Source organism: Cuculus canorus, chromosome 18 (assembly GCF_017976375.1).
Source record: "Cuculus canorus isolate bCucCan1 chromosome 18, bCucCan1.pri, whole genome shotgun sequence".
Taxonomy (NCBI): domain Eukaryota; kingdom Metazoa; phylum Chordata; class Aves; order Cuculiformes; family Cuculidae; genus Cuculus; species Cuculus canorus.
The window spans coordinates 10,889,304-10,911,083 of record NC_071418.1 but is presented as its reverse complement, the minus strand read 5'-3'; the positions used below and the strand labels follow the sequence as shown (position 1 = coordinate 10,911,083).

General features: G+C 47.3%; 1 protein-coding gene across 1 annotated transcript in view; it reads left to right on the top strand.

Annotated features, from left to right (window-relative positions):
* Window positions 1-21,780, top strand: part of LOC104054810 (protoheme IX farnesyltransferase, mitochondrial) — a 114,797-nt gene that overhangs the window by 67,421 nt on the left and 25,596 nt on the right. Inside the window, exon 5 of the mRNA XM_054083314.1 lies at window positions 8,547-8,617. Within this exon, the coding sequence (XP_053939289.1) occupies window positions 8,547-8,617 (71 nt within the window). The remainder of the gene's footprint in view (window positions 1-8,546; window positions 8,618-21,780) is intronic.

Sequence of the window (21,780 nt, the reverse complement as noted above, 5' to 3'; positions counted from 1 at the left end):
GTCACACACTTGGAAGTGGCAAAGGAAATAGGAACATCACCTCTTGGGTGCTTGAAGCAGAGCCCACAGGCAGGCCATTAATCTGGGGGGAGAAATCAGTGCTCACTGAAGTCGAGAGTCTTTGCATTGTTCATCCTGAAAATACATTTCTGAAATGACAGGTATCAACATTTTCTCTGCAGTCATCTCTTCCCTATAAGCAGCCACGGGCTTCTACATTGTGGCTGATGAGAAGAATGTGCTGTTAGCAGAAGCCTTTAAAATCAAATAATGAATTGAGTTGTAGCAGCTGCTGTACCTGGCAGAGTTTCCCTGGGTTTGCTGGGACACGACAGGTTGGGGTTTTGCTGCCCTTCTCTCTCTGTAAGTAACATTGTTCAGGCTTGCATCAATCTCATTTTTAATTAGAATCCTCTTTGAAATGGAAAATATGAAAGCAGCTTTCTGGCCAGGCTGGGAACCGCAGAGCTGGGGGGGTCAGATACCGCCATAAAAAAAAAAGAGAAAAAACCCCATTTCTAATCCTTAAAATATTTGCCTTCCTTTATTTTCATATCTTGAAGACAAACAGGTGCTGTGTGCCCTTTATGATTCTCAAACATACAATCTCCAAGCCAGCGAGCTCTAAAGCCTTCCCTTGTTTGTACAATTAGGGGGGATTTTCAGACTCGCTTTGTGTAGGTCTGTCCCTGCTCTCACTGAAGTCAATCTGGAACCGACTGCAGGGTGAGCAGAGTTAGAGCAGTCCATGAGCATTTTGAAAAATCCTTCCCATCGCCTTTTTCTTTCAGTCACATCTGTGTACGTTTGAATAAAAAGACCTTTGTAATAGACTTTAATTATTCTTTGTTGTTTTCATATAAAAGTGATTGAAAGGAAACCAGAAGAAACTCTATAATAATAATCTTGACTTTGATCTTATTTACCATAAATTATATGTTATGTTCTCCTTCTCCTTTTATGTAATTATACATTACTTTATCACAATGTAAGATAAATCACTGAAGACATGAAATCAGAAATGATGAGGTAATGTGGAAGGGAAGAGCACCGTCAAAGGAAGGAACTCGGCTCTTCAGGGTTAGGTGGGTTTCCAGTGCTCCATACAACAACTTTCATTGAGACATAGTATGTCGTAAGTTGGAAGGGACTCCCCAAGGATCATCCAGTCCAGCTCTTGTCCCTGCCCAGGACACACCAACATTCACACTGTGGGGCTGAGGGCATTGGCCAAATGCTGCTGGAATATTATCAGGCTGTGACTGCTTCCCTGGCGAGCTGTTCCAGTGCTCCACTAACCTCTGGATGAAGAACCTGCCCCTAATGTCCAACCTAACCCTCCCCTGGCATCTCCCTGCCAATCCTTTGGATCCTGTCATTAGTCGCCAGAGAGAAGAGCTCAGCACCTGCTGCTCCTCCTCCCTTTGTGAGGAGGCTGCAGAGCATGATGAGGTCTCCCCTCAATCTCCTCTTTTCCAGGCTGAACAGACTCCACTCCTTACACGATTTCCCCTGTAAACCCTTCACCAACTCCTCTGGACACTCTCCAGAAGCTTTAGATCTTTTTTATCCTGTGGTGCCCAAAATAGCACCCAGTGCTCGAGGTGGGGCCGCTCCATTGTGGAGCAGCGTGGGACAATCCCCTCCCTCTCCTGGCTGGAGATGCCATGCTGGATGAATTTTATTCTTGTTTCTGAGAAGCTAGTGCTAAAACCTGATGAATTGAGGCTGCATGGCCAGCTGCAAGGAATGGCTTTCAGGATGTCACATTCCCAGGAAACCTCAGGCTAGTGTCCAGGTATAGTCCCCTCTGCCACTGCAGTCCCCACCAGGTGTTGGTCCACTGTTCGTCTGTGATTCTTGAGCCTTTTTGGTTTCCAGTGTGTGTTTCAGTGATGCTTCTGGTTAACTGCTTGCCTGTTGGCAATGCTGAAGAAAACCAGAGAGGATCAGAAATAAGATTTAGACTGGATATTAGGAGGAAATTCTTCATGATGAGGGTGGGGAGGCCTTGGCCCAGGTTGCCCAGAGAAGTAATGGCTGCCCTATCCCTTTTCAAGACCAGGTTGGATGGGACTTTGAGCAACCTGATCCAGTGGGAGGTGTCTCTGCCCATGGCAGGGGATGTGGAACTGGATGGGCTTTGGGGTGCCTTCCAACCCAACCCTTTCCATTATTCTATGATTACTGCAGCACAGGGGAATGGGAGAACCCCAGAAGCATTTAATTCCACAAGACTGGCATTTGCAAGAGTTGCCCTGTACAGCCTGATTTCATCCCTGACATTGAACCAGTCCAGTTGCACTGGTTGTTATTTACATTGTGTTAAAAATGCTTAAAATGCTTGCTTGGGTCTGCAGCAAGAGATTTTAGCAGCTCCAGCCACCACCCACTCCCATCCCCATAGCTCGTCTCCACCTCCCCAGAGCAGCGCAAGGCATGGAGGATTTTGGAGACCAGCAGCACTTCAGTGTGGGAGGAGGTGACTGCTTTTGGCAACAATCTCATCTTCTCATTTGGTCATTTGTGCTGTGCATTTACCTGAACTGCCCTTCAGAGAGGCTTCAGAGCGACATACACACATTGAGGGGGCAGTTCTGCTGCCAAAAAGCATGTGAAATCCTGCTCAGATGCAGGGGTGGGTTTGCAACGGGAAGACCTCTGAGTTGCCTTGAATTAAATCGTCTTTTAATAGCAGGGTTCTGCTCCATCTTTAGACTCATGGGATTATCAGTTCAGATGTAAATGCATGTTTAGCATTAGAGGAAAATGTTATGTCAACACAGGGGAGGCCGGGTGCCTATTCCAGCCGCTGCTGTTTCCACCATGTGTCACAGATTAGAGCTGGCCCCGGACGGGGTCGAGCTGCAGCTAGATGCACTCTAAATCCGGAGCAGTGAGCCAGAGGTGTTTACCAGTCCAAGTGTGGGTGATCCACTTGATAAACTATGTGACATATTGTTCCTCGTACTGTGCTCTGTTTATGGTTTCATATGACAGGAGTAAAGGTATTGAGCTGTCTCAATGCAGTGATTAAAAACTCTCCTGCAGGAATGACCGTGGATGACAGACACAGCCCACGTTCTGGGCTTTAGATGAATCATAGAATCATGGAATGATTTGGGTTGGAAGGGACCTCAAAGCCCATCCAGTTCCAACCTCCTGCCATGGGCAGGGACATCTCCCACTGGATCAGGGTGCTCCAAGCCCCATCCAACCTGGCCTTGAACACCTCCAGGGATGGGGCAGCCACCACTGCTCTGGGCAACCTGGGCCAGGGCCTCCCCACCCTCACAGCAAAACATTTGTTCCCAAGATCTCATCTCAATCTCCCCTCTTTCAGCTGAAAAACCATTCCCCCTCATCCTGTCTCTGCACTCCTTGATCCAAGAGACCCTCCCCGGCTTTCCTGGAGCCCCTTTCAGTACTGGAAGTTGCTCTGAGGTCTCCCTGGAGCCTTCTCTTCTCCAGGCTGAGCAACCCCAACTCTCTCAGCCTGTCAGTGTATGGGTCATGCTCCAGCCCTCGCATCATCTTCATGGCCTCCTCTGGACTCGCTTTCCATCTGTCCCACTGGCTTCCTTAGCTTCAAGCAGTCAGGCACCTTGACAACTGCATCGGCGGTATTAGCATTTAATGGAGGGTATGAAAAAGGCATGGGACAGTCTCCCAGTCTTTCCATATCATCCAAGTCCTCAAAGTGCCAGCATAGCGTAATGGGGTCGGCATCTGCAAGGTGGAGCTATGGGAATCTTGGCTTAGCCCAAATAAACTATTCCTCTCTGTGTCCCCAGGAGGTGAGAGTGGTCAGGTGTCCTCTGCACTCTCTGCTTTTTCCAGGAGGTGGCTGGAAGAACTCAAACAATCCTTAATGTGTCAGTTAAAAAAAAAGTGGAAAACAACATAAAGAACCTGAAGGAAAGAAACCCCTGCGTGTCAATAGCTACAAACAGACAGGTGACAGCAAATCTAAGCATTGTTAGATGTTCAGGATATAATATCCGTGTATTAATTAGATGAGATCTGCACACAGAGCCTGATGAGCCTGCCAGAGGAATAAACCACAGAGTGCGGGCTGCCCTGATTTATTGTTTCCCATCACCACGATTTAAATGTTCATTTATGCTGATTGAAAATTAGGTTGGGGTCTTGAGAGCTGTTGCCAAATTTTGTAACTCAGGGGCATTGGGGTGCTGTGGACTTAACCCTTTCCATCCTTTCAGTGGCTGGCTGCCTGCGTACCCGGGGCAGATAATGTTCCGCCCTGTCCCACTGAACCAATGCACTCAGACTTCCTGAGGAAGAAGCCTCTTGAGTGCTTCTAAAATATTTATTTATCCAGGGTTCCTCTTACCAAGTGTCCTCCAGCAGCAGGGCTGTGCTGGCCTGGCATACGATGAGCTGTTTGCGATCTGTCTGTCATTTCTTTGGATATTTGAGATCGACATTTTTGTCATTTTTTTCTGGAATATCGGGGGGAAAATCATTCCAAGTGGAGAAAGAATTTCACTGAACATCTGGAAGCAAAGTGGGAAAGGTTTGATAAATGGCATCTTGCTGACATGGAATAGCAGCCACCTCAGTGAAGGAATCCAGGGCATCGTGGGTGAAAGGGGTTCTTGGCTGTGTTCAGTCGCAAACGTGGCTTCATGCGCATGGTTGGCAATAACGGATTATTCACATTGTCAAGTTTGAAACAGTGGAAAACTTCAGGCTTAAGTCATGCTGTAATCTGAATTTCGGGAACAGCCATGTCTGAATACAACACAGAGGGACTGTTTTTCGCTACTTAAATCAAGAGAAGTTTCTTGTTCAAGGTTTATATTCCATTCAGGGATTGGCTACTCTGTTCCATATATGGAGATACTTCATGCAGTGATTTGGGCATTGTCAGAATACATTGATAACTCAACTCCGTAAGGTGAGATTCTGCCAAGCACTGAGTGTCCAGCTGTTCTTAATTCCAGTCATTTTATGTTTGAGATGCACAGGGTTTAAAACCTGCGCATTATTTTTATGTGTACTCGCAGCCTGTTGTGCACTCGCAGCCCAGAAGGCCAACCGTGTCCTGGGCTGCATCAAAAGAAGCGTGGCCAGCAGGGCGAGGGAAGTGATTCTGCCACTCTGTACCTCTCTTGTGAGACCTCATCTGGAATACTGTGTCCAGTTCTGGAATCCTCAACGTAAGAAGGACATGGAGCTGTTGGAACGGGTCCAGAGGAGGGTTACAAAGATGATCAGAGGGCTGGAGCACCCGCCATACAAGGACAGGCTGAGAGAGTTGGGGTTGTTCAGCCTGGAGAAGAGAAGGCTCAGAGAAGATCTTCTAGTGACCTTCCAGTACCTGAAGGGGGCCTACAGGAAAGCTGGAGAGGGGCTATTCGTAAAGGCTTATGGGGATAGGACCAGGGGGAATGGGTATAAACTGGGCAGATTTAGACTGGACATTAGGAAGAATTTCTTCACCATGAGAGTGGTGATACACTGGAACAGGATGCCCAGGGAGGTTGTGGATGTCCCATCCCTGGAGGTGTTCAAGGCCAGGTTGGATGGGGCCTTGGGCAGCTTGATTTAGTGGGATGTCCCTGCCCATGGCAGTGGGGGTTGGAACTGGATGGATCTTTAAGGTCCCTTCCAACCCAAACTATACTATGATACTATGATTTTGATGTTTTCCATCGCACATTGTTACCCTTATCCATGAGCTCAAACACTCCATGGGTCAGCATCTCCTCACGTGCCCAAATTGAAACTGGATGTCAGCTCAAAGCAGTCAGACTTTGTGAACAGAAATAAAGGGAAAACAGTGCCTTTAAAAACCAAAGCCAAACTGAACAGAGCCTGGAATATTTTCAGCAGAGAAGGCTTCAGCTCCGCAGCATTTTTCCCATGTATTGCTCTACCAGACTGGTGTCAAACAGCGTTTTGTCTTCATTTAACATAATTGTCTCTGAAGTCTAACAGTGAAACAAGCCATTAGCAAAGTGCTGAGCTGTCAGAAGCAATCACTGCTCTCTGCCCCTTCTCCAAAGGAACTCGCTGTGGTTTCCTACAGGGGTGCTTTGTGAAGCATCCAACACTTCAGCCAGGCAGATCCTGTCCCTCCGAAGCGAGCGGCTGGGCTCCCTGCACTAGGGCTCGTATTGCCCCACGCACTCCTCTCTGCTTCTCTTCTAAACTGGAGTCTCCATCAACTTCGACGGAGCTGGGAGTGACCACTGCTGCTGTGGATCGAGCTAAACAAACAGAGGATGGGAAATAACCTATTCCCTCCCTATTTAAAACCAAAGGAATGAGGTGCCTGGTGCTGCACCAGAATCCTCTCTCAAACTGGGGGAATGTATAAACAAACCTTTTTTCTTCCTCACATCCCTTCACCTTCACGTGAGTAGTTCTCAGCCGAGCAACCTCACTTTGCTTCACTGATATCCATAATAAAACTGGAAGGCTTTGAGAGTCGGTCGGAACTAGAAGTGGGATGGGAGCTCCATCCCATTGCTCTGGCTAGAGGCACCCCAAGAGCAGCCCATCCTCAAGCTGCGCAGCCCCAGATGGAGGTGAGAAATCATAGTGGATTGGGTGTGAATTAGTAATTAAGAGCTGTGTCAATGCTTTTGATTCCTATGCTTTGATATGCCTTAACTTTTGAACATTAAATCTGCAGCGTTTAACGCAGACCGACAAATGCAGGGTTCCTCCCCTGAAGAACCATGTGTGTGGGTCAAACTAAAGTAGAATCAATATTCTCACTTCAGCTCAGCCTCGTCTGAGTAACTTCATTTTCTGGGAGTTACCTGCATGTTTGTTGACAGTGTCCCCCTCTGGGAGGGCTCACACGGGACACAGGGATGCAGAAAGGCCATTGCTTACACTTATCCCTGCAGAAACCAGGGCCATCCTGGAGCTGGGGGAGCCGTAAGGGAAAGGGGCGGAAAACAGAGGTACCTGTAGGGATGGGGGAGGACAGGAGAGGTGACCCCAGAGTGACCAACAGAGGATTCCATCCCATACTCAGGATAAACTTGAGAGATTATGAGGATCTCTCTCTCTTCTTCTATGGCCGATGTCCAGTGAGGCCCTTGTCTGTCTGTTTGCCCCTGATCCTAATCTGTGTGTATCTGAATCCAGTGCCTGAGCCCAACTCCCTCCTGCACATGGGCCCTTGCTCTTGTGTCCGCTTTGAAGCATCTGTCATGACACAGAGTCATCGAGGGGCTGGGTAGGAATGCAAGTTTATGTATTTGTATATATTTTATTATTTTTTCACTTATTAATAGTATTTTTATTTGTAATAGTACTATTTCATTAAAGCTGTTTTTCCAACTCACAAGTCTTTTCCTCTCATTTCCCTTTCCCTGGGTGAGGGGGAGCCCAACTGCTGGATTTTAGCTGTGTGATTGGTGGGGCTGGGGCTGAACTGTGACACCGTGGTAGTTTGGGATCCTTCATAGACAAACTGAAAACTCAGTGCTGGAGCCCTGGTGGCCCTGTCAGCTGGCATTCACCTGGCAATGCTGCCCCAGAGGATGCAGGCCGGTACCGTGGCACTGTTGGAATGAAGTTGTTTGTTAATTTTGTCTTTTATTGTGTGAAATGTTACACCAGCTTGCTGGAACAACAGAGGGTTTCTCCTTTGGTCACCTCAAATCCACCTGCAGTCTGGTTGCTCTGAGCTGTCAGTCTGCTTTGAAGTTGTAGTTGGTTAGGGTTCTTTTCTTACATGCTCACTAGAATTGGCATCCTACCCCAAAACCTCAGACATAATGTCAGGAAGGATAAATACATCGACAAATACATCCTGCTCCTTCTATAAGTAAAGATATGCTGATTATTTTTGTTGTTATTTTGCACATCTGAAGTTAAACACCTGTACAGTTCACTGTGTGGCAAAGTGTGCTCTGCTTTGCCAGTTACATCCTTTATAAATCAGATCACACCAAAGCTTGCAGGGATTCTTCGTCTGAAGGCAGTGTGGCCTTGATTCTCCCATGGGTAGTGTTTGAAGTCAGGCTGAGTTGGCACATTAAATCACACCTAACAGAGCGTTGAGTCCCCACTGCGAGTGCTGTGTGCTCAGCACTGTTCCGGTCATGTTTTACGTGAGCTGAATGATTTGGGGTGGATTTTGGGTTCTTAAGAGTTCGATGGTCTTGAAAAGAATCTCATGCTTTTCTCTTAAATACCAGGAACCCAATGTTTGCAGGGGGTGTTTGTGTTCATATGAAACTGAGGGCAGGGCTGCGTGTCTGTGTTTGGAGAACAGCAGTGTCAAACCTGCAGAGAATAGGACTCTGAATCAAACTGCACTTCAAATGAGTAACTTGGGAGGACTCGCACAAACTGGATTTGTCCTCCAGGTAATTTTCTTTCTAAGAGGATGCCAAAAGCATCAAAGCTTGGTAAAAGAAGTTTGCAGTTTTCGTAGTATTTCTGAACCTTCAAAACCGGAGATGAAAGCACCTGCAGATGCAGCCTGCGCGCTCCACGCATGGCCTCCTGCCCAGCATCCTTTCATTTTCGTTCTTCTTTTTTTTTTTTCATTGCAGTTCTTTGAGGTTCCATTCGACTCAAACATGAACAGGACAAAGAACAGACCGCTGGTGCGAGGACAGATCAGGTAAGGCTCCGCACCCCGCGCCGGCTGACGGGAAAGGAGGCCTCGCGATGCTTTCATCTATCGCCAAGCTCCTGTCTCTCTTCAGTTGATGGAAAATAGCACTGCCAGACAAAAGACTTAAGAAAGACATGCACCTCTCTGTCCTTCGCTATTTTTTCCTGGTTTTAGCTGTCATTGAGGAGTCTGAGGGATCAGCTGCCCTCTAGAATTCTGAATTTCCCCACACAGCTCGTGTTGTGTGTTTCTGCGTGTGCTGACTACACAGCGTGGTAGCATGTGGTCGCGTTCCACTGAGCTTTTGCATTAGTTCAAACGTTACATCTTAGAACAAACACAACTATGTAAATAATTTCTGGAGGCCACATTTATCTGTTTGGTTGTAGCCGTCCATTGGGTACCTCCTGGCAGAGGTGTCTGCAGCTGATTTTGTAGTGGTTTTGTAAGGCACTGTGTTGGCCTTGCTTTTCCTTTAGCACAAAGATGTGGTGAAAACTCAAAATGGTGAAAATACAGGACAAATTTGTCATCATTTAGTTGCTCATCATCCATATGTAAATCCTTCCCAAAGCCAAAACTCACCCTGTTATTCGCAAAGGGATTCCCTTTCAAGAAACCCTTCCTTCACTCTGGTTTCTGGATTCTCCATCAGTGCGGTTTCTCCAAGGCTGTTTTCCAGCTGAAACACAAAGTGAGAGAGAACATCAACAAAAAACTGCAACTTCTTTGCAAACTGAAACTGAAGGCCCCATTCATAAAGGATTCAACAAACAATTTTAGTATTGCGTTTCCACGAGTTGCGCCAAGGATTATTTATAACAAAATTCTGTTTTCCCTGAGGCATCTGCGAGCAGTTGGTCCTGTTTAGGTCTGTGCTTTATCCATCACCTTCAGAGGGCTGAAAAAAACGCAATGGATGAAATTACAGGAAAATTGAGACAAAATACTAAAGCAAACCTTGGGGGTAACTTCCCTTGCGTTGTAAATAGTGCGAGCACTTCAGTAAACTTGTTGTGATTGGCTCTTGAGGACAGCGCTAATTACACATTCCTGAGTTGAGTTAATTTTATTTAAAAGCATCTTTTAGGGGGCACTGCAGTGAGGGCAGCTGTCATACACACAGTAAGGACAGGGGTGAGTGGCTTTAAAGTGAAAGGGGGAAAAATTAAACTGGGTATTAGGAAGAAATTCTTCATGATCAGGGTGGGGAGGCCCTGGCCCAGGTTTCCCAGAGCAGTGGTGGCTGCCCCATCCCTGGAGGGGTTCAAGGCCAGGTTGGATGGGGCTTGGAGCCCCTGAGCCAGTGGGGAGTGTCCCTGCCCATGGCAGGGGATTGGAACTGGATGGGCTTTGAGATCCTTTCCAACCCAAACCATTCCATGATTCTATGACTTTTTAAATTGTTTTTCTTTATCATAGTCCATGAGCAGGGCTTGCAGTGCTTCTGGAGTCAAAACTATAGCCAGGAACCTTGCTGTCAGCTTTTGATTTAGAGAAAGGGATTTGTTTTATATATTTCCAGTGTCCTTAAATGAACTCCACCTTCATCTGACTGCAGCACGGATTGGGAAATCCGCATTTAACAGATTTTCTTACTTGCCCCCCCTTCATATTTGCTTTCACCACAAAATGGTAATGTTGGGGACCTGGGGTAATTGCTCATCAATCTATCTACCTGGCTGTCAACAGCTCATTTAAAGTTCTTTAAAGTGTCACTTAGCTTGAGTAATGCTGGCCTTGGTCCCCACAGACGCTGAGCATGCAGCCCTTGGCCAGGGTTGTTTCTGCTGCAGAGTGCCGGAAGAGAATTTTCCTGTGTAAGGAATGCAACCTGGTTCTCTTTTGCCACATATTTCCTGGTGTTTTTTGAACTTTTCTTCATGGCTGCTTAAATAAAACCCATAAATAGTTTTGCTAAAACAAGTCAGAAACAGGCAACACAGAGCCGAATAAATTGTGTGGAAGAAACTGGTATCATGGCTCTGGGAGGGAACACAGAGAGCTTAGGGTGTTTGCAGAGTTCTGGCCCAGACTTTGTCTGGCATTTGAGTTTTGACATTCTCCTGTTTTCAGCTGCCTGACATCATAAAATGTTTGGTGTGTTTTTAATTCTGCTGTGTTACGTCTATGATATCCAGTGCAAATGAGGCATCCTTTTATGATCTCCCATCACTACACTGGCATGGGGGTGCTGCGGGATGAGAAGGTCAACATCAGCCGGCAACATGCGCTCACAGCCCAGAAAGCCAACTGTGTCCTGGGCTGCATCCAAAGCAGGGGGAACAGCAGGTGAGGGAGGGGATTCTGCCTCTCTGCTCCGCTCTGGTGAGACCCCACCTGGAACCCTGTGTGCAGTTCTGGAGACATCAGCACAGAAAGGACATGGAGCTGTTGGAATGAGTCCAGAGGAGGCCGTGGAGATGATCCAAGGGCTGGAGCACCTCCCATCCAAGGACAGGCTGAGAAAGTTGGGATGGAGAAGAGAAGGCTCCAGGGAGACCTTAGAGCAGCTTCCAGTACTGAAAGGGGCTCCAGGAAAGCTGGGGAGGGGCTCTTGATCAGGGAGTGCAGAGACAGGATGAGAGGAAATGGTTTTCAGCTGGAAGAGGGGAGATTGAGATGAGATCTTGGGAAGAAATGTTTTGCTGTGAGGGTCGGGAGGCCCTGGCCCAGGTTGCCCAGAGCAGTGGTGGCTGCCCCATCCCTGGAGGTGTTCAAGGCCAGGCTGGACGGGGCTTTGAGCATCCCGATCCAGTGGGAGATGTCCCTGCCCATGGCAGGGGTGTGGAACTGGATGGGCTTTGAGGTCCTTTCCAACCCAAACCATTCCATGATTCTGTGATCAGTGAGGATCTTTTTAACTTTAAAGCTGAAATAGTTCCCTAAAGGCTCAGCATACCTCTCCTGTGTGTATTTTATATCATTTCGCCTGGACCAAACCGTACTGGCAGTGACACAATGGATTCTGCTGAGCGGGGGCTGCTGAACATAGCACAGGAGGACATATACCTGATCTGCCGCCCCCGAACCCACCGCTGATGCCTCCAGGGAATATCCTGACCCTGTCGCTAGCTTTGTGGCAAACAGCAGATCATTTAGTGACCGCTTGCTTTGTGATGTCCTTTTTAATTTGTAAGCCTTGAAAAAAGCATTCCCTTTGAGCAGTGAGACATAACCATCCTTATTCTCTGTCCAGAGAATAATCAGAGACATCCTGTCACAAAAATAACCTGAGTAGACCCAAACACAGTGTGCACCGAATGCCATCCATCATTCCAGCCTGTCCACATGTCCTGCTCCCCCCTCTGACCCCTCCAGTTGTGTTTGGAAATGCAAACAGCTCGAGATGTTCCTCATACTTTGGCTGCACGGTTGAACTCATCGAGAGTGTTTGCTTTTTACATTAGAACAACAAGCGATGTTATTTTTCCTGCTAGGAATTGTTTTGGTGTCATTGACGAGGAGAAATTTCATGTGCCCACTCAATCTTAGATTTGACTGAGATGATGCAGCTTTTCCCGCTTTCCTGTTAGGTACGAGTTATTCCCTTGCGTTCTAATGTAATGGATTTAATTTTCCTGCAGATGAGTTTGAATAAATCTATGCATTATCTGTGTGAGCTTGGCCTCGAGAGTGACAAGTGTCCTGCTTCGTTGTGTTGTACACCAAGAGCAGCACACACTCTACCAGGAGCAGCACACACTCTCGTTAGAGAGCGGCTGGTTTATCAACTTGCAGTCCTTCTGGATCTGCTGTGCTGCACACTCATAAAACGCTTACTGGTTGTACAGGAACAGCATTTACTCTTCAAAAAATTAATTCATCCAACACCATGTGCAGAAGAACTTGTTCACAACCATGTAGACACCTTGCCGTTCTGCTCTTGTTGTATTTTTAGGCTGGTTTCTGTGCCACCTCCATTGGCTTTGGTCTTAGCAGGGCAGCAGGGTCATCTGGGAGTGCGGCTGGGATCTCTCCCTCGTCTTTCCTCTGGCATTCGTGTCACGTGGGCCATGAGGCATGGCACGGGCAGCATCGGAGGATGGCTCTGCCTGGAAGGGACCCAACGGGCAGCTCTGAGGTTAGACCTGGCTGCTCCAGCCTTTGTCCAGTCTTGTCTCAAGAATCTTCAATATAAGAATAACAGCTATGGGATTTAATGATATTTTCCTGATGCAGAATATTTGTGCTCTTACTCTTGCTTTTCATCACGCATTTGAGAAGCTGAAGGTGGCATAACACAGGTAACTCGGTGCTTCAACCTAGGGTGGTTCAAAAGAGATAGATTGTCATGTTGTTTGGTAAATATTTATAGCTAGAATCCCGTTAACCTCCTCACAGAGCAGTGCAGAAGGAGCTATGGTCTTTAGATGAGCTTCTGACTTCTTATAGATACAGTTGATGATGATTGCAATTAATGGAGACAGCAGCGCTTTCCCTACTGCGGACATTTCAGAGTGGAGCGCTGGCTTTAGCCAGGTTAAACTATGAGCCAAACTCATGAAGAATCAGACCAAAAAGAGCTCCTAGGCTAGAAATGGCTCCACGGATGTCTTATGTCTATGAATTGTAGTTAGAATTGCAAACGTATCTTGGATGTTCATAAACTGATATAAAATAGCAACACTTCTGACTTCCCCTGGTGATTCACAAACACATTGCAGCTCAAGATGAGTTCACCTTAAGCTGCGTTTTCCACTGTGGTCGACCTTCTACTGTAAACTGTAGTGAAACCGGTCCGTGCTGAGAATCATGTGCATTTAGAAGAAATGCCCCTATAATCACTGCTGATACCTAGAATTATGGAATCTTAAAGCTCATCCAGTTCCAACCCCCTGCCACAGGCAGGGACACCTCCCACTGGATTAGGTTGCTCCAAGCCCCATCCAACCTGACTTTGGACACCTCCAGGGATGGGGCAGCCACCACTTCTCTGAGCAACCTGCGTGTAATGAGCATGATTCTCTGTGTGCCAACACTGGTGTAAATCCAGAGCGTTTCTGCTGGTGTGAGCAGAGTGACACTGATGTGAATGAGAGGAAACCTACGTCCTCATCTCTTGCTGAACCTGCAGAAAGTGTTTGGCCAACCCCCCTTGAAGCCTGTGGTTTAACCTTCCCAATTTGTTCTGGAATGACTGTGATTCCCGCTCAGGGATCAGGCCCCTCCGAGCTGGCGGCTCTGCTCCCCTGGGTGGTCATTTCAGACAGGTTTCATTCGGCTTAAGTTAAAACAAATCAAACAAAACCTCCATAAAGTGACGGTGCTGCAGGAATGATCATTGTGAAGGGATCAGATCCGTGTTCCCTGCAGGGAAACATTCCGGTATCTTGTTTAGAAAATACCTCATTTTAGAGGGGCTGCCCTGAGATCTTTCTGAATGATAACGATGTTTCTTTTTGCAGTGGGAGCCTTTCCTCTTGTTTAAACAGGGCACAATTCAAAGCAGACCCCACCACCGCAGCCTTTTCAAGCAGTTTTTTATCTTGCTTGTATTCAGTCAATGCATTCCTTCCCCACCACCACCCTCCTGCCTGCCTTTTTTTTCCACCCTGTGTTTTCCAGAAGCTGTCATTAACTGTATTTGGTAAACAAGAAATTAAAAAGGCAGCTTTATATTCTGGACGTGTACAATTGTGTGTAAAAATGCAATTCTTGCCTTTCAATCTGCAGAATATTCTTTATTTTGTTCCTGGCATGGCCACATCAGGGAGAGCTTGGGGTGGGGTGTGGGGGGGTGGAACAGGAAGAAACCTTGAGGCTAAAACAGAGTTTAATGAGGATAAAACCCACATCAAAGGATGGACTAATGGAATGATACAATGCTTACTGTGTCGCTTTCCCAAAGGGGATATGGATGACAGTACTTATATTTCAATTATCTCTTCGCTGCCTGCACGGGTTGTTGATTAAATGGTTCGGAGGTATTAGAGTCCTTCTGTAGAATCTGCTGAGGAATGAGGATGCTGCACATTATCCTGCGATCAAAATGCGTATTAGCAGGAAATTATACAGCTCTAACTGCACATATATTTTGTTTCTTTGGGCAATAAAGAGGGTTGCTTTAATAACTCTGACATTACATTCAGATTCGTTTCAGTTGAAATGAAGGAATTGCTGGCTCTCCAGCTCGCGCCTTCAGCTCCTTCCTCCTGCCTGGACCCACTTCTGCCGCAGGTCCGTGGAGCCATTCCTTAGCGGGCGTTTCTGTTTGGTAAACACAAGTCCTGCAGGGACACTTGACCCCTCACGCCTTGCTGCCTTTTGGTTCAGCTGAGGAGCCTTCACTGATGAATTATTTACCTAAATCTTTAATTGCACGTGGGACCGTTAATAAATCAAAATGCATTGTACGCTGCCCCGGTCAGAAACCATCCCAGATGCTCCTGTATAAAGCCGGAGTCACGGTGCATTTGGTTAAAGAGCAGCTCCATCTGCTTGCGGGGAGCGCTGCAGAGTAGCGATATGGGTTCCTAATGGAGTTGTCTTATCCGCTCATGTCAGCTCCTCACTGGGGGGTAGAGCCCCGTGAGCTGGAGGCAGCCCAGCCACTAATCCGTCCATCTTTGTGTCCGGTATCAGCGGGCCCCGGTATCAAGTTGTAGCCATTGACTCCTTTATTTTTTAACTGACTGGTGATGAGTTGTTTTCTTCAAAGTTGATGTTGAAGTGAGTTTTCCCCTTTACGCTGTACTAACAGTACAATTAAAGCTCAAAGCCCGGGATCCTTTCCCCATCCGAGTGCAGTGTTCTCCTGGTGGCTCTTCCTCCCTTGTCTGTCAAACATTTCTGGTCAATGTTTGTAAATTTTGGCTTAATGCAATCAAAATCCTCACACTTTGTTTCCTGGATGGGTACTGAACCTTATCTGGTTTAACCGCCGCAGCAGCATTATTCAACACGAGCCGAGTGTTGTAGGCAATGTCACCACTCAACAAGTCCATTACGGAGCTGCCTCTGATGGGAAGCTGCTACGCCCTGAGATCTGTTTACAGTGTGTGGTGTTGGAGGTGCATTTCCTCCTGCAAAGGACAGAGTTTATCAGGTCTTATACAAGTTATAACTTACACGTTATCAGCTTCACAAGTGAGATATGAAAGAGGTTTTCCTTGCAGCTTAATTAGCTGTGCTAACACAGATGCTTGCTTTATGACTGGAAAAGCTGCATTCCTAGAGCTGAGATATGTGGAGAACCTTTTTTATATCTTTTATTTAAGTTTTTGCTAGGGACGTGGAATCACAAGGAATATTGTGTTATAAATCATGCAGTAAAGGACTGTGAGCCACAGCAACTTGTATTGCTGCCCGTGTGTGACAGTGATTATGTTGTATTTGTGCACTTTGATGGTACATGAAGGGATTTTTCTGGGTTTTGATTTCTTTTCTGCCAAACATTTCTAAAATATATCTCCAGATGCTGACTGGGGGTAAACTACCAAATAATAACGCAGAAATCCCGAAACACAAGCATCCTCATCCTCTTCGCCTCTCAGGTGAGACGTAGCAACTTTATAGAATGTTAAAATGATCTGAATATTGAATGGGTGCTTGCGGTGTGGCAATGGGCAGGAGGGAGCTGACTTCAATTCACAGCGTGAATTGTGATCTGCAATTCACAGATGAATTGCACAATTCATCTGTGCAATTGCTCTTCCACTTCCTGGGGTCCAGAGCCTGTCCCTCCTTCCAGCACATCAGTGCTGAACCATCTCCGAAGGGCAGGGGTCAGGAGGATGGGGCCAGACTCCACTTAGAGGTGCCCAGCAGCAGCACAAGGGGCACCAGGCACAAACTGGAGCCTGGGAAGTTCCATCTGGACATAAGGACAAATTTCTTCCCTGTGCAGTTGATGGAGCCCTGGACCCAGCTACCCAGGGAGGTGTGGAATCTCCTTCTCTGGAGATATTCAAACCCGCTTGGGCACGTTCCTGTGCGGCCTGCTCAAGGTGACCCTGCTTTAGCAGGGGTTGGACAGGATGAGCTCCAGAGAGCCCTTCCAACCCCAACCATTCTATAATTCTCTGGTCTCACTGCAGACCCTTGCTTCTTGTCCTGCTGTCTGTGAGTGTAAGGAATAACTTGGTTCCTTCACTGTCATTACTCCTGGGAACATATTTGGAGTCAGTGATCCTGTCCCGGGAGTGGCTGGACTCTCTTTTCTCTTTTCTGTTTTTGAATTGATTGATAAATACTCCAGAACTTCAGTTTTCTCCCTCTTAATGAGATCGAGAACTGGCCTGAGGCTTCTTTACCCACTGCTCTCTGCATGCTGGCTGAGGGCTCGGCAGATTTCCCTGTGAGACTGGATCACTGTCAGTCATGGAAAGATGTTTCTGGAGAGGCCACGTTATCCATCCTGTTTGTCTGCTGGTCCGTGGTTCTTAGAGAGAGGACCGGGAATTTTAATCTAATGGATGGCTCACTTAACTGCTGTGCTCTAAGGGTTTGTTAGGTTAAAGAGAAAGATTTACTTTAAATATGACGGGGGGCATCTTTCACATTTACTGTGGGTTTGTCCTGGAAGCACTTTAGAAAAATATTTACATTTGGTGACTGTGAAGGCAATCGTTCATCCCTCGCTCCTGCCTAACAAAGCCGTAACAGGGAGCGCGCTAACACCGTGGGGCTGTTGGGGCTGTTAGGATCAGCAGCCTGGTGTGGACAGTGGGGGAAAGAAGAGCAGAAACAGTTTGTAGGGGAACATTTTTAATCTTTCACTTCAAACACAGTGGCGAGGCCCAGCTGGAGCTGCTGCTCAATACCAAAGGGCGGCCTAAAATGTTTTGTTTCTGTTTGAACACATTGTTCATGAAAGTGGTGCAGATGACACCAAGCTGAGTGGTGCATTTGAGATGCCAGAAGGCTGGGATGTCATCCAGACAGACCTGGACAAGCTGGAGAAATAAGCCCACGTGAACCTCAGTAGGTACAGTAAGGCCAAGTGTAAGGTCCTAGACCGGGATCAGGGCAGTCCTTGGATTCAGTACAAGCTGGAGGATGATGTGATTGAGAGCAGCCTTGCAGAGAAGGACTTTGGCTTCTGGGAGATGAGAAGCTCAACATAAACGGCAATGTGCACTCGCAGCCCAGAAGGCCAACTGTATCCTGGGCAGCATCCAAAGGAGTGGGACCAGCAGGGCCAGGGAGGGGATTCTACCCCTCTGCTCTGCTCTGATGAGACCCGACATGGAGCCCTGTATCCAATTCTGGAGTCCTGAGCACAGGAAGGACGTGGAGCTGTTGGAGCGAGTCCAGAGGAGGCCACAGAGATGATCCGAGGGCTGGAGCACCTCCCGTATGAGGGCAGGCTGAGAGAGTTGTTCAGCCTGAGAAGAGAAGGCTGCAGGGAGACCTTAGAGCAGCTTCCAGTACTGAAAGGGGCTCCAGGAAAGCTGGGGAGGGACTTTGTTGCAAGGCCTTTTGTGACAGGACAAGGAGGAATGGTTTTGAGCTGCAAGAGGGGAGATTGAGATGAGATCTTAGGGAGAAATATTTTGCTGTGAAGGTGGGGAGGCCCTGGCCCAGGTTGCCCGAGTGGTGGTGGCTGCCCCATCCCTGGAGGGGTTCAAGGCCAGGTAGGATGGGACTTGGAGCAACCGGATCCAGTGGGAGGTGTCCCTGCCCATGGCAGGGGTTGGAACTGGATGACCTGTAAAGGTCTCTTCCAGCCTGAAGCATTCTATGATTCTGTGTTTCTAACTGCGAGGCTCCCCAGGGTTTGCTGAGCTGTCTCACCCCAAACCTGTGGTTGCTTTGGTGTCAGCAGACTCTTGAACCCATGAACAATGAAGACTGGATCCTGTCATCGTTCCTGTGAAGTTAGGCTGGAAAAAATGAGGGCAGGATCTGTTTAGGAAAAAGCTCTATGCTGAGAGCAGAACTCCCAATTCCTCTGTTTCCAGAGGAGCTGAAATTCCTCTTGCCCCATCTCAGCATTCCTGTCGCGTCTTTGTGGAAACTTGCAGCAAAATTGATCAAGTCAATTTTGATTTATGCAAACGTAAAAATGAGAGATGTGTCCCTTTCGAGATGAAACAAGTCTTTTAAATAAGCCATGATTGTTTATGATGGTTTTAAAGCCCCTCGCTCTGACAGGGGAGGCAGAACATCTGCAGCTCAGGTTCTGGAGGAGCGAGGGGAATGAAATGCCTCCAGTTTGGTTAAAATGCTGTGTTGGTGATGGTTTTATACAACATAACCGTGGCAGCCCACACATGGGCTGTTTCTTCATTGGGAGAGAAATGAATTGACACCGACACAGGATATTTTATCCCTGTCTGTACTTATTTACACTTCTAAACAAGTCTATTAGGTAGCAAAGCCAGAGCTGGGCTGGCCGTTCAGTGGCGGAAGGCAACTCCATGACGAGACACAGCCGATTCTACGTGTTTTTCCATCGCTGAGCTCCATACGTGCCAGGTTCTCACTGTCTGACATTCCGTGGGCGATTCAGACACCACTCTCACCTGCTGATGGGCTGGATGTCATTGGAAACCACAGCAAGGTGATGATGGGCCTGGCTGAGCCCTGTGGACAAAGGAAAGGTGTTTGGGATGAGTGCTTTCTCAGATTTACGTCTTAAAGAGGTTTATTGAGGTTCATGTCTGTAAACATTTTGCCTGGTGATGAGTTCCTGATTTAAGTGCACTTAAGTTCTGCCTGGTAATCCGGTTCAGAAGGTTTTTTGGGAGCACCAACAAGTCTCACACCCCCTCCTAGCGCTGAGTTCCCCCTCAGCTCCCATTTTGTGTAACAAATTGGGTTTAGAACTTTTTTTCCGTGCTATTTTGTTTTAAATGTGGAGAAAAGTAGTGTCCAGTGTGATATCATCAATACTTCTGGCTTCGTTCTTACCGGAAACCAAATCACAAAAAGACAGTTAAAAAGCCATAAGCAGGCAGAGCTGCAATGAGTGTGTTCTGGCGATCTGAGAAACTGTGCTACACTCAGTTAAAGGGAAATTGATATCAAATTCAATACCTGTAGGGCACGCAGAGCCCAATCTGCCCCAGCAACACATTTTCTGAGGACGAGATACCACGCTGACAGAATGTGGATGCTTCTTCACCTGGGAAGGCAAAGTTAAAGAATTCATTAAGAAAAAAACCCTGAAGTCTTGACAAAGCTTCCCATTTTTTTGTGCTTCCTGAAGACTGTCTGTCAGTCTTCAGTAGGGAGTGATGGACAACCGTGAATTCTAATATTTGGAGTTGATGGGGGAAAATTGAATTCCCAATTAAAAGTGTAATTTAGTTTCACGTTTTGGTTTTAAAATGCATCATCCTTCATCCTCGTCAGGAGTTCTGGACTTCCTTACATGACTGAGAGAGAATAAATGAATATACATTAAGTTATTTCTCTACAATTTTCCTTAAAAAGAGCACCAGTTTAGCTCATTGATAGAAATAGAATTCTGGTGATTGGCAGGATTTGGCCTCAGCCAGCAGGTTTCTGGGCTTTCCCTGATGTTCAGTTGCAGGGCACCGGTGGAAGGTCATAGAATCATGGAATGATTTGAGTCGGAAGGGACCTCAAAGCCCATCCAGTTCCACACCCCTGCCACTGGATCAGGTTGCTCAAAGCCCCATCCAGCCTGGCCTTGAACACAGTCAGGGATGGGGCAGGCATAGCTTCTCTGGGCAACCTGGGCCACTTTCTCCCCACCCTCACAGCAAAACATTTCTGTTTAAGGTCTCATCTCAATCTCCCCTCTTTCAGCTGAAAACTGTTCCCCTTTATCCTGTCCCTGCACTCTCTGATCCAGAGCCCCTCCCCAGCTTTCCCGGAGCCCCTTTCAGCACTGGAAGCTGCTCTAAGGTCTCCTTGGAGCCTTCTCTTCTCCAGGCTGAACAACCCCATCCCTCTCAGCCTGTCCTTGGATGGGAGGTGCTTCAGCCCTCAGATCATCTCCGTGGCCTCCTCTGGACTCTTTCCAACAGCTCCATGTCCTTCCTGTGCTGAGGACTCCAGAACTGGACACAGGGCTCCAGGTGGGGTCTCACCAGAGTGGAGCAGAGTGGTAGAACCCCCTCCCTCCATGCTGGTCCCACTGCTTTGGATGCAACCTAGGACACAGGCTCATTTCAGGAAAGTCATCAGTGATGCAGCTCCATGTGCACGCGACACTGTTGCAGTTTCAGTTTCCATTAATGACGTTGCTGTTGCTGTAGAGCTTTTACAGCTGACAGTGGTCATGAATATGTTTTTTATTACTGGATATATACATATGCAGCCTGAAAGGCTCTGTGTGGAAAGCTAGAATTTCATTTCACTCTTGGTAGATTGCCATCATCCCGTTGTCTGCTGTGATTACTGATTGAGTTTGAACATTCTGTGCCTTACGTTGAACTTCAAAGCTGTACAAGTAGTTTTCTTAACCTCCCAAATATAATTTCAGGGACGGTACTGTTGCTGTTTGGGACAAAATGTGCCTTTTGCAGCCTTCTGGCTCAGTTGTCACAGCCAGTGGACTCTCTGCACTTGGGCCAGGAGCTGACCTTGCCACCACCATCGGGCATTTGTCCACTGGGGGAAGCAGGGCTGGAAACTACACCAGTGCAATCCAGATGTCTGCTTGGAGGAGAGGGGCTTTCTTCCCCATGACTTAAGTCACAGGAGCAGGAAAGGTTTCTATACATACATACATTGCTGCAGTGTGTAATGTCCTCAGCTCCTTGAGAGTCTTCCAAGTGGTATGGAGTTGCCTGGTGTAAGTTCCAGGGTTGATGAGATCCCCTGGTTTGCTTGGTGGATCTCTAAAAGCTGCTGAGGAGGCTTCAGTAGATCTTGGGTGCTGATCTTTAAAAAGATGTATCAAAGTTAAACAAAATCACTTGAGTGATGCTCCTTCGCCTGAGAGAGGTGACCAAGCCATAGCTCAGTACCATATGACAGTCATGGTGATTCCAGGCTCAAGTCTGACCCTGGGACTGGTTTTCAGCAACTTTTGGTGTATCCTGGCTGCAGGAATTGAGAAGATGCTGGAAGGTGAGCCAACCTGTAACTCAGCAGCTGTGGAAATCATGGGTTGGGTGCATTTCTGTTGGGGATCTCCATGGATCCTCCTCTCTTGGAATGGCCGTGGGCTTTCATGGCCATAGAACCCCTCAAATGGATGTGACTTGCACTTCAGTCTGTATAATCTCTTGTTGCTGCTGGAAAAATGT